This window comes from Fringilla coelebs (assembly GCF_963513975.1).
Source record: "Fringilla coelebs genome assembly, chromosome: 12".
Lineage (NCBI taxonomy): Eukaryota > Metazoa > Chordata > Aves > Passeriformes > Fringillidae > Fringilla > Fringilla coelebs.
Genome location: NC_140038.1, coordinates 8,823,079 through 8,836,599, shown reverse-complemented (window position 1 = coordinate 8,836,599; position 13,521 = coordinate 8,823,079). Strand labels below are relative to the sequence as shown.

At 39.3% G+C, this 13,521-nt stretch overlaps 1 protein-coding gene across 2 annotated transcripts in view; it reads left to right on the top strand.

The window, feature by feature from the left end:
* MYZAP (myocardial zonula adherens protein) overlaps positions 1–13,521 on the top strand; it is a 42,414-nt gene that overhangs the window by 13,725 nt on the left and 15,168 nt on the right. For both annotated transcript variants that reach the window (XM_084214039.1, XM_084214040.1), the window contains exons 4-9: positions 2,181–2,273; positions 4,615–4,728; positions 5,590–5,742; positions 8,513–8,638; positions 9,507–9,635; positions 11,380–11,465. In XM_084214039.1, coding sequence (XP_084070165.1) covers positions 2,181–2,273; positions 4,615–4,728; positions 5,590–5,742; positions 8,513–8,638; positions 9,507–9,635; positions 11,380–11,465 — 701 coding nt within the window. The remainder of the gene's footprint in view (positions 1–2,180; positions 2,274–4,614; positions 4,729–5,589; positions 5,743–8,512; positions 8,639–9,506; positions 9,636–11,379; positions 11,466–13,521) is intronic.

Below are 13,521 nucleotides of genomic sequence, written 5' to 3'. Positions count from 1 at the left end.
AGTATTTGAGTTGGGAAAAAAGTATGCTCTATACCTGGGTACTGTGCTTGCTGATGGAAGAAGCTATGTGAGGAGACACCTGAAAGGATGAAGTCTCTCTCTTCCTCTGCTTCCTCCACCCCAAAATCCCCAGCTTTGAAATGGCTTCTAAATTAGGTGACATAGTAAAGTCACTTGGGTATATCTTGGGGCGGCCTCAAAATAGTCAGCCTGATAAGGATGTCTTTGTACTACTTTCTCAGTGCCTGTCATTTATCACAGTTGGCAGAAGATCGCCAAAAAACAAAAAATGCATTTCTGATCCTGCTTGAATTTTTTCTGTTTTTGAAACTCAGCATCTCTTTGCCCATCAGTCTTTGGCTCTCAGGCTGTGGCAGTAACACCCTAATTACCTCAGCGCAAATAATCTGACCTCTTTCCATCCACCTTCACCACCCAGGAGGCTGTTGGTCAGAGTTTATTGTGTTACCCTGATCCAAGTGCAAACTGAGTTGGTAGAGGAGGGAGGAGCCCTGAGTCAAGGGAGCAGTGTAAAGCGCTGTAATCATGTGTGCTCCTTGCCTGCCTGCTCTGTGGCTATCAGCGCTTGTTTCTCTCCCTGGGTACTCCCAGTTTGCGGGCTCCCGGTGTTCACCACTCTCGAGCTGAGCTTAGGGACTGGCCGGGTCTGTCAGTGCTGTGGTGCTCCTGAGACACACAAGCTGCCTTGGCCGCTGTTTTCCTGCCTAGGTATTTTCTCTGCCCTGCTGGGACGGTGTCATGGGACAGGAGAATTGGCACACAGCAGGGCCAGCTCCAAACTGCTCTGTCTGTGGTACCTGGGGATTGCTTGGGCTGCGACCATATCTCTGCCCTTGTCTGTCCTTTATGGAGGGACACATGTGAACTGCATGTCTTGCTTGTGCATTCAGGGTGCTGATGGTTTCAGGAAAAAGTGGGAGAGACACGGGAGGAGACGTGCTGGCTTTTGCTCTTCTGTCTTCTGGAAGCCGTGTTCAGCTCTGCTACTTTGTGATCTTTGGTCTGCTAGAGTAGCGTCGTCTTTAAAAGCAGAGCCTTAAACAAGAGTCTTCAGCTTGTCCCATGTATTTGCTGACTCAAATAGACCAAAAATGATGGGCCATGCCAGAGTTGCTGACAGCTTCCTCTGCCTGAGTCAAATTTGCATCTTGCGGGAGGGTGTGTGCGTGTGCCTCTGCTTGTGCGTGGGGAGGCACAGGGTGAGCGGTGCTTTCCTGAGGTGCCGGGCAGGAGTCAGCTCCTTCCTCTCTTCCTCATCCCAAAGGGAGCCCATGGGTAGGGAGCACTCCTTGCATAGGTCTGGTGGCCAGTGCCCCTCTTTCTGGGAGGCAGTGGGGGCATTCTGTGCAGAGCTGCTAAAAACACCTCCTGCTGAAGTTTTGCCCTCGCCCCACTGTGCAGACGCAGTAAACTCACTGACCTAAATGATCTGCAATCAGCCTGTGCTTGGTAGAGGTGAGGAAGGGAAAAAAAGAGGTTGACTTATTTAGGCTGTAGGCAAACATGACTGCAGTGGCATGTAAAGCCAAACTGGAAGTCAACTTCGGGGGTTTTTGAGTGGGTTTTTTTTCCTAGAAAGGCAAGGAATAATTTGTATCCATAGTTCTTGAAATTAAATTGAATTCTCCATTCTTCAGATTTGAAATTGCAGTGGTAAATGTCAGCTAGTTTGTTGTTTAGTTAGATACAAGTCTAAAAGACTGAAATTAAAAGTGTTTATCTGCAAAGGATACCCAGGGGAAACCAACCACTTCTAAAAGTATGGAGGTACACTAAGCCCATGCCTTTTTTCAGAAATAAAACAATATATGATCAAATCAAAATTACTTTTAATTCATTTAGTAATCAGATTAGAATGACTTATAGATATTTAAAAGAAATTAATTTATCTAAATTAGTAATTTGCAAGTGTTTAAGCATTACAGAGAGGTTTGGAATTACTCATAGTGACAGTTATTTGTATCATCCCTATGAAGACAAATCTTCAGACTTAAGTTTTTGTCTTTTTCTTGAGAATAAATTGCTGTTATGCAGTGGTAGATTAACAGTGGAAATTATGGAAAGTAACAATGAAGAACATAGAGAAAAAAAGAATGTCCTACTATATGAACTGTATAATCCTAAATTTTGATAAAGGCGTTTGGTTTTTCTGACACCAGGTGAGAGCAACTCTGGAAAAAGTAAGAAAGAAAATGTATGGTGAATATGATGAAATGAAACGAAAAATACAGCAGCTTACAAATGAACTGAAAGTAAGTACCCATTCATTTGCAGGGAAAGCATATGGGAATAAGTGTCCCAGTGTTATCTAGAAACTTTTCTTTTGCTTTAGCAGAACAGAACTAATCTCCCAAACCACTCCAAATCACTGGTTTATGTGACATCTGTAGTTTTCTTTTGTTATTTATTTTTCCATCCAGGAAGGACAGGGATAATTTTGCTTATGAAATTACTAACTGGCTGGAAATTCTTGGAAATAAAAGAATGATTTTGATACCATTGCCAGTGTGTGTTGGTAATTAATGGAGATGGATGTAACAGCTTGCAGGTGAATCAAATTAGGAGAAACTGATAACTTGGAGTTATTTCAACACTTTGCTCTGTTTTACTGACTCTGTTGTTTAAACATTAAGTAAAAGAAGTAGCAATATTCATTGGTATTGAAGTGCTAAAAATGTCTCAACCTTTTGGTTTTTAATGGAACATTTCAATGGTTATTCAATAAAATGACCTTTCTTCTGACATGCTGCTTTAGCAATAAAAGCTGTTGCACTCTGTAAATAGCCTTCATATTAAACTGCTGAGTTGTTTGATCCAAAAAATCCCCCTGAAAACTTGCTTTGAATTTATGTTCAGCATTGATTTACACAGCTCTGGTTCAGAGGAAGCTTTGGCAATTAAAAGTATTCTGACTTCAAGGGACTGAGACCTTGACTTGTGCCCTTCTGCCATCCTCATTTGGAGGCTGCCAGTTCCCTGCATGCTGTATTAGGTACAAAATTCAGAACTTACTGTAAACTGGTACTTTCATTCTGTGCAACTGGTCTCAAAAAATAGAAAAAAAAATCGCCCTGACTTGAGAGGAAGAGAGAGAAAAAACTCAATTTCTGCAAACTGTGTTAAATAGTCATAGTGCTGCCAACAAGACTCACTCTCCCCCCAGCATGCATGTGGTAAATGCTGATTCAGGTGCAGCTTTGTTGTCTTTGCTGCTGATCTTTACTGAATAGCAGTGATGATATCCTGCACTTCCAGAACTTCTGTCAGACCAGTAGAAATCCTGCATGAGTCAGAAATTCTTCTTTAATGAAGGGTTTCTGACCAGCTCTGACAGAATATCTAGTTCTCCAGCAAATTAGCAGTTCATGAAGCTTCCTTCTGACATAAATGGCACATTAGGAGACATCCTTCCCTTTTTTTAGTACTCTAGACTGCCTGAAAGGAAGCACAAGTGTTGTTCTTCCTAATATTGTGAGCTTTTTGTTTGGTTAGTTATTTGGGAGCTGATTTTGGTTTTACATGACTGTTGTCTTTTGTGCTATTTCCGAATCCTGTTCAAAATCCTTTCTATACTCTTTGCTTCAGCTTTCAATCACTGTGCTTTTATCTTTCTAATTTCCAGGACAACTTTTTGTTCATAAAGTTTGTTTGAAATTTGTTCTTCCAGTATCCTGCCCTGGGCTTCTTCTCACAAGTTCTTACCTTGTAACTTTCTTAATCCATCCGAAGCATTTCTGCTTTCGTTTGTTATACATGAGCACACATTTATGGAAGGTTAACAGTGACTGCTTGGCCTTTACTCCCTGTGCTGCCCTCATCTGTGTATGGCTTGGTTGCTACACGCTTGTCCCCTCTATCAGTCCCTGGTGTTCTTCTCTTTTTATCAAGAAGCAAATCTGGTCCACCTAAGAATGTGAGCTGGCTGGCTTTCATTAGTAACACTCTTTTCCTCTTTATTATTGGATCATTCACAATTATTTACACTGTTTGAGTTTTGGTCTCTTCTTGAATGATGTCGTTTTGTGTCTTTCCCTTCCCCCCTCTCAGTTTTTAAGCATGTGTGTGAGTACCTATCAAAAATGACTAATTTTCACACAACAAAACCCTCTGGCTTCCCCTTCCTGCTTTGTACTGTTTCATCCTTATGTCTTCTTGATGTTGCTTCTCTATGTAACTGATTAGTCAGTTCCTTCTTAATTAAGGCTCTTCTACAATTCACAGTTCTAGATTTCCTTATTTCTTGCATTCTTCTGCTTTTCACTCTGAATTTTACAATCTGCCCACTCTATGTATATAATCTGTCTGAATAGACAGCTGCCAATTGTCCTCTTGTCTTGTCCTTTCAAAAAGAACAGCTTATACAGTGATTGGAGACTAACAATAAACTTAGATACTCGTGCCTTATTTCTGTTAGATTATTTGGATTTTAAGTTTTGTTTGTTTGTAAGATTATACTTTGAGGCCTGTATATTTTAAGCATCCTAGTACTGTGAAAACGACCTTGGTGTCTTTTTCTTCTGTAGCTCTCTTGGAAAGAATAGGTAAACTTGGTCATTTTTCTATATAAAATTTCTTTTTTTTTTCCCTGCTCAGGTGACAAATGCTCATCAGGAATCCTTAGAGAATCATGTGCGAGTGCAGGCTGCAGCCTTAGATAGCTTTAGCGAAATGAACAGCTCCTTGACATCAGCATCAATAGACTTGCAGGTACATCTTCATAGCTGCTTCCCAGCTCACAGCTGCCTTTGCTAACATGGATTTCAAAACATACAGGAAACATGGATGACAGATACAGGTTCTACCACTAAGAACACCATAAAGTACTGTCTTGAATATCTAAAGCACCTAATTTAGGAAACAAAGAAAAACGTTCCAGAAATTCTTGTGTTTAAAAAAATTAAAAATACTGTACAATAATGAGATACTGATATGCAGCAGACTAATACCCCAAGTCAGGTCTCTATGAAGGATCTAAGGTGAAAATGGTATTTGGTCTGTATAGTGCAAAATGGTGCATCTCCTGACTTAGTTCTGCCTTCAGTTGGTAAGAGAAATGAAGTGGCATGTTTGGATGCCAGACACTTGTGAGATTTTACATACCTGTGAAATGCAGGGGGGAGGATGAAGTGGGAATGAATTTTAATTTTTAAAGATTTCTAAATTCCCAGGTATCTGAGCTGAACAACTTAATGTCCCTGCTTTCTTGTATGTAACAAGAATGTTACGTTCTTGTACATTACTTTCATGTTTTCAGTCCACTGCATTTTGTATGTATGGCATGGCCCTCAGAGAGAAGGGAAGATTATTCATGCTGAAATGTATCCATGTTCCTTTTTTTTTTTTTTTAAATAGTGTTCCAGGACTCGATTTCACTGAGTATGCTCCTCACAGAAACACCTTCTAGCGAAACCAAAAGCCATAATTTTAAATGTTAAAACTTGCAAAACTGTTCACACTGCATTATTATGTCAGAAAGCTCTTTAAATGTGCTGTTTCGTAATATCTTGCCTATATTAATTCATCAAATTGTTTCTGATTTTTAATATGTGCTTTGACTCTTTCTTCTAGAAAACTCTAGTGGATGTTACATTGGAGAACACAGACATAAGGGAACAAATAAGGAATTTAAAACATACACACGAGCAATCTATGGAAAAGCTGAGAGAGAAGCAAAAGCAACTGGAAACGGCACAAATTGAAAATCAGTTACTGAAGTTAAAGGTATATTATATAAACTCCCCTAAAAAGACTGCACAGTAAGGGCATTAGGTGGATTTAAAATAAATTCTTTGGCCTTATCTGTAAAGGGTTCTTCATTCTTCATGCCCTTGTCATGCCCTTGAGCTCCCTTGTTCCTGTGAATCAATACTGATTTAATAACAAAGAATGTCAGCTGGCGACAGGCAGTCTTCCCATAATATGGGATGTAACATAAGAGTCAGAGATGTTGGTAGGTGAAAATTCAAACTATTAAAGGGTTATTAGTATCCATAATTATTAAGTGAAAGAATATTACAACTCTGCACATTGCTACCTGAATTTCTTGGTGTTGAGTTTCTTTGGTATTGCACCATTTTTAATAGGTAGTCTGTTTAGTCTCATGAGCATGTGGTCAGCAGGTAACAGCAAGCATCTTCAAAAGAGAATTAAGCTATTTCTTTCAGAGAAATGCAAGGGAGTAAAACACAAACTGCAATGTTTAATATGATAGAAAGCTTGACTATGTTCTCCCCTCATCAGCCAAATGTATTCCTTTAATGTCAAAAAAACCAAGCCCACAAAAAACCCAAACAAAACAAACAATACCCTCTCCCCCTCAAAAACCTTTGTCTCTGTTAAAATTGCTCAAAGTAGACCAACTGGGATATAGTACTACATCAGAATTCATCAAAATTTGAAAAATTTGTTTCTATGTTTGATAAAGTTTCTGAAATTAAGGTGACTGTAGCTACATTCTTGTTTAATCTTGTGAGAGAAGGTATTTCTTTCTGGCTGTTTTGCTAGTGGCTAGCACTTAGGCTTAATGATGAATGGTTAAACAAGAAAACCTAAATGCATTTCATGTTCTGCTTTCCTCTCACAGTGAAGCTCTACAGGCTGTAAAAGTAGCTGTATTTTGCACCTGTTGTTGTCAGCAGGAAATAAAAAGAGGGAAAAACCAAGTATCAGATGCAAAGATGATGCAATTAAGATTCTAAAAAAGAAATTTGGGCTTCACTATAATATTTAGGACATGCCCCAGCAAGTCAGGGAAAGGTATGTCTGCTTTTAAGGGCAAGGAACTGCAGCTTAAGTCTCACTTAAACTGAATGCATAAGGATTTGTTTATCTTCAAGCATGTCAGGCTCTGCAGAATACATGCCCCGCATTTATGCAGCAAAAGTGTAAATTCTGCCCTCACACTTTCAGTTTTAGTACCAAGTTAGTGAATAATATACCTCATTACTGTCTTTGACAGTTAAATATAAAATTGTGTCTCAAAAGGTGCCAAGGGAATTCCCAGGTGACTTCTGGGAATTCATTCTAGGAGTGAATGCAGGGGATGGTGTGGCATCTGGGAGGTTAGTGTTGAAAAGCAGTAACTGCTGTGTACCATGATTACACTCTGAGTGGAGAACACACCTGTGGGGGTTTATTAAAGATGTTTGATTTATTCATAAATCTGTAATAACTTAGAGTGGAGATGTTGCTTATTATAACAGATGCCCTGATACATCCACTTTTTTTTAATGCTTGCTTTTACTGTCCTCATTGCTTAAGGTGTAGGGGAAGAAATGATGGAGATAAAAGGTGAGAGATCCTGTTCCATTTCAGTGTATCTTGAGGAATCTGGGGTTTAATGATTGGCTTTCTCTAAATGATACAATTCTTTCAGGCTTCCTGAAATGTGGAAGGTTCATTTACCTCCACACCCTCTCATGAAGTGCAGGTCACTACCTGTGCCCCAGGGTTGGCCTAGGTGAGATGACAGAGGGGACAATTGCAGTACAAGTGGAGTCCTTCAGGGCTCATCCCTTTTCAAAGAATGAAACACTGTTTTTCTACATGATACTAAACAAGCTTGTTTCTGCCATGCAAGATGCACCCAAGGGTTTACTAAACCTTTTGGTCCTTGAAATAGAAAAAAAATCCAACCCAAAACCTTAATCATCAGAACTCTGTATTTTGTAGCTGTGTTAAGTGTGGTGATCAGCAGGGAGCACTTTATTCCTCCTCTTCCTGACACTTTTGTAGCTCCCACAGCATTTCACTATAACCTTGGCTGATTCACAGCATCTCTAGGAGGAGAACTAAGTTCTGTACTAGCTGTTTCACTTCACTTTTATTGTGGTTTAGGTAGTAGATGGACCTAAGCTGTGAAGATCCTATCTGGTGTTTAATTACTGAGGGTGTGGTTCAATCAGTGTTTTCAGCCAACACAGGAAATCCTGTCTCTGAACTACCATTCTGCCTTCTTCCCCATAGCTCTAGTAAAGTTTCTGGTTCTGTTGTTAAAAATTAACCCTTCCACACACCTGAGAATTTTAATTTTTGTTTTGATTGCAGGGAAAGTACTGCAATAAAGTATTGCTTTGAGTGTTCATGGTCATTTAGAAAGAGGAGTTGAGTCTAGTCCATCTCTAGTCCATGCTTCAGTAGAATGGGGGAGGACAATATCGTTTCAATGGGGAAACAAACCAAGTGACTTGGAGGCTGTTATGGAATGGTTCAGCAAAGAGGCAGGTCCTGATCTTGGATCAGCAATGACTAAATGAGCTCAATTCAGACAACATGAAACTTTATGGAACAGTAACTTCTACAGATTCAAATTATGTGAATACTGGCAGAATGCTGTAAATGGTCTTGATGCAAATGGAAATCTACTTTTGCAATGTCAGATTTATAACAAGGGGGAGCTTAACTTCAAACTCTTATTTTCTTATCATGTGAACTCTTTCTCCTGCTGCCAGCAATACTGTACTTACTGATGGGCAACCTTCCTTTCTCATAGGTGGAATCATCACAGGAAGCCAATGCTGAAGTCATGAGAGAGATGACCAGAAAGCTCTACAGTCAGTATGAGGAAAAAATGCGAGAGGAGGAACAGAAACACAAGGCTGAGAAAGAAATGCTCCTGGTATGTAGAGCCAGTCTGTAAGAGCAGTGCTTAGCTTGGATGCCGTTTCTCAATTGCTTCATACTCCAGAGCTGATGCAAGTTCCTTCACTTCTGTCTCTGTGATTAGTTGTGCCATAGTTACTAAGCTTTCCAAACATTTTGGGTTGTAGGACTAAGAAAAATATGTGTTCAAACATAGTAATATCAATGATAGTCTAGATTTCAAAATCTAGAAATAGGATAAAGTAGGCTTTTTAAACTTCTGATTCTCTAAAAAAGGCAAACGTAATGTCAAATTTTAACAAGTGACAGTTTAAGAAGGAGAAAGGGAACAACTTCACTGGATGCTACTGGAGCAAGAAATCTCCTATCCCCCAGTTTCCCTCCACCCCCAAGTTAAACCTTTTTATGAGTAGTCAGTTGTTGCATTTTTTAAAATTATAGAGTCAGATAATGATGGAGATTGAAGATAGATCCTCCTTTTTATTCATATTGCTTTACATATAAGGAAAGTACAAAGCTGAACATGTCCAACTATGGTGTTTAGAAAGCTGTCCTTTGCAGTGGCATATTTTTCTCATGCTTTATTTAAAAGCATCTTTGGGGAAAGGGAAGGGAAATCAGCTATCTAAGAAATGGGTAAAAGTTTCTCTTGGATTGTCATAATGATGCTTTACTAATACCTGTGTATTTCAAAGTACCCCTAATCTTTTGCTCTATATAATTCACTCTCAGGGTCATAACTCTCCCAGATTTCTGAGCAGGTGTAGTGAAAAGCTCTGAGCTCTTTAAAAGCTGTTAGCCTGGCCCTAGATCTGAAAAGAAGAAGAAATATTCCTCATTATTACCTTAGATGCTAATGTGACTGTAAATGTTTTTGTTTGTAGGAGGAAACAAATCGGCTTCTGAAGGCTATTGAAGAGGCAAACAAGAAGATGCAGATTACAGAAACAAGCATACAGGAGAAAGACCAGAGAATTGGTGAGCTGGACCGGCTGATTGAACGCATGGAAGAGGTAGGAGAGCTGACTGCTGTCTTGACAGGAAATGCACCAAGTGCATGGAGGAAATTCCAGTTGTTATTGTTCTGCTGCTCAGCTCCCTGCTCAGTGACATAGCACTGCTGTTTGCATCTTAGTTACTGTATTTATATCAGGAAATGCACCTGGATTGCCATAGAGACCCTGTGATGAGGAGGTGGTTCTCTCTTCCTGGTGGTCCTTACAGGGCAGCATTTATGTAGGAAATGAACCATTATTTTAAAGAGAGAATTTAAAAACCATTCAGTGTCTCTTCAGTGTGCAAGGTGTCTTAAGACTAATCAAGTAATAATCATAAATGACCCAGAGTCTCTTAGAAATGTTGCTGTGGTAGGTCTGGTGATGGGTAAGAAGTTGATGGAGAACCTGCAGGGTCAGGATGGAAGGGAGGGCAGGGACAGGTGATGTCAGAGTGGGGGGCTACCCAGCCAGGAAGACTGAAAGGAAGAGGCCCTTTACAGACAATGGGAGCAGCCTCTTGTTCACAAGCCCCTGAATGGGGATTTTCAACCACGCTGATATCATTTGGAGGGACAACACAGTAGAGCATAAGCCATCCAGGTTCCTGGAATGTGCTGATGATAACTTCCTTCTCCAGTTGATAGGGAAGCCAGTGAGGAAAGGTGCTGTTCTCAACCTTGTTCTCACCAACAAGGAGGAGCTGCTGGGGAATGTGAAGCTCAAGGGCAGCCTTGGTTGCCATGACTATGAGATGGTCTTGGATGTCCTTTGGTATTTCTCATTTCATTCAATAGCAGGCAACTCATCTTTAAAGATTCATGCCTCACTATCTCTAATACAGGAGCAGAGAGTGTTTTAGTCAGGGGAGGGAGTACAATCTTCTGCTCTTTCCAATGAAGTGTTTTTTTTCTCTAATTTCACTTTATTGTAGTACATATTAAATATCAGTCTCTACTGAGAAATAGATTTTTATAAGCCAGTCTTTTTGGCTTGAGTGGTTAGTCTAATGTGCATTGAGTCCCTTTTGTCTAATGCTTGCAAATCCATTAGTAGAATTAATGATTACACTGAGAAATTACTCAACCTAATAATAGCTCCATTAACTTCATCTGGTCTTCAGCCTGCAACTTTTAAGTATTATGCAGTGAATGTAGGATTGCAGTACAGTTCACAAGTACAAAGGAGTTTCTTCACATTAGTTCTTTAATCTGCTCTTATCTGGCTCATACTCACCCAGTGAGACTGAATGCCTCTTAAATTGCCCTCAAGGTGGTTAACACACTTACACTTCTCTGTTAACTTGTTTGACTCAGACCCTAAGTCCTCACAGATCTTCACCAGCACTGTGCTGGTGGGAACTTAAAAATAAACAGGAATACTCTGGGAGAAGGAAAGGCAGCAATACCTTTTAGCTCAGCCTTGGATTGGGAAATCTTTTTGGAGTAATAAAGTGGACAATTTGACTTTATGTAGTTAAAGATTTTGATGACTCATCTTTTTATTGAAAAAAATTCAGTTTGAAGTACAGCTGTACATCTTCATACAGGAAATTGAAAACTGATCTTTTTTCCATGCATAGCTGGGAAATTGATTTTATTATTATGTATTTTGTCCTCCTTGGCTATAGCAAATGCATGAATTTTGTTTAATCAGTTTCTATTTTAATTTCACAAATTATGTTTTGAATTGCAATGAAATATGCTTTGTGAAGCCTTTACATTTTGATACATGGAGAAGTGAATGAAGTTTTCTTGTTTAGGAACGTCACCAGCTGCAAAAACAACTTGAATTAAATGAACTACAAATATCTGGAGCAAAATCTGAAAACAACTCTGACAGTGAAAGGTGAGATATAACTTGCTTGTGGAACTTCAACTATTGCTAGGAAATGTGGGTTTTTTTGTTTTTGTAGACATCTGAAATTTGCCTTTTCTAACTTTAAAACTGCAGTCTGGTAGGGATTGTCCATCTGAATGTAGGTTTATTGACATGTAAAATATCAGGACAATTATTTTTTTCAAGAATGACCACCTTCATGCATCTTTTCTGAAAAGTTGTTTGTTAATTTGCAGAGTTCATTGTAGGTGGAACAAGGTGTGACATATCTATAGCTTGCATTTTTCTTAAACATGCATTCCCAAATTCAGAAAAGTATGATCCTGACTATGAATACTTTCACTATCTAAACTCAAAGGTTTGTATGACACTGCTTCAGTGGGTGAAGATGAAGTATAACCAGAGACTGAATAATAGTACTTGATTACTACTTATGGTTCTGTGGCAGAAATTAAGTTTTAAGGTTTTGGGTTTCCTGCTGTTCTTTTGGAAGCATAAACATGAAAGGAGGTCCCTGCTGAGAGCTTCTCAGTGCCTTGTATTGATCTGTGACCAGCTTCTCTGGTTTCAGAATAAGAATGGCTTTTCACAGCAGCCTGTTAAAATAATAACTTCAAGTGAACAGATGTCGCTCGCATACAACATAGAATATGGAGATGAAAGATAATTGCTGTTTTCCTTTACCTCTGAATAACACAGCCACTTCTTGCTTCAGTGAATCCTTTACAGTGTGAAAAGTTATGCTGCAGTAAAAGGGTAAAGGCAGAGGTCAGGCAGGAATTTGTGCAATGCAAGCACACTCACAGTTGCAATCTATGCCATGCAAGCCATGAATCTGTGTTCAGATGATGCTGGTTTATTCTTCAGTTGTCTTTACCTGTCTGTACCTTATCAGACACTCAAGCTCCACCTTAGGAAGGATGTCTGTTCCATTTCTCCATTGCTATCAATGCTTAAGATACTGACTCTTCCAATGAGATACAAAATATGTTCTACAATTGCAATTACAATAAGAATTAAAGTTTTATGAGATGTTAATACACACAACTGAAAAACCTGCAGCAATGCTTTGAATTTTTTGAGTCCTTGTCAAAGTGATGCAGTTACATTTCTGCAGAGTACTTCACTGTTAATAGAGACTCTTTTGGGGGAAAACAGGATACAATTCAGTCATTCACTGGAATCATGTCTTACAGTTTGCCATCTGCTGCTTTGTCTTAGAATGGTTTTTCTATTTGCAGCTTTAACAGTTTTTTTTCTGCTGCACACAGACCAAGATGAAAAAAGCCTTTTTGTTTTTGATTCCCCTCCTCCCATTCTCAAATTCTGTCCAGTCCTGAACCTAGGAGTACAGCAGTTTAGTTTGTAAGCAAGAAATTGCTTTCTTTGACAAATTTTAAGAATTGGACATTCAGATAAAAATGGAGATTCCCATGGCCAAAGAGACAAAAACTTACAGAAAAGCTTCACTCTGGTTTCCTTGCATATTCTACAGCTACTTTTCTGACAAGCTGCCAAACCAACTTGTGGCAAGAGTTCTGTAGGAGTTCACTTTCTGTATTAAAAAGATTTGAAAAAATGCATAATCTATCGGAAGAGCTGTATGCACAAACTTATGCATTCCTGCTGACTGCTGAGGAGTTAATACTATTCCAGTTAGCATTCTGCTGCTGTTGGCAGCTCTGCCAAATTCTTGACTCAAGGCTCCCCTGCAGTAAGACAGCTTTGAAAGCAGACCTGCTTCCTGGATTTTGTTTAGCATACATTTCCAAAATATTTGCAGGTAGTAGTAAGTCAGGCTAAATGTGTCTCTCTGAAGCTAAAGATCTAGTTGTCTAAAAGCCTTTCACTTAAGGAAAACACACCTTGAGATGAGTTGTGTCACATTGTTTAATTGTCAGCACTTCAGGCTCTGAGTAAGCGTGTCAGTATGCAAGACAAAGGTGAGATAACTTGGGTGGAGACAGCCACTTGGACTAAGATCACATTAAAGTGTACTTTGGACAATTTGACATCTGTCAGTGCAATTTGACTTGCCCGTCCTGATTTATGGTGGATTGTGGGG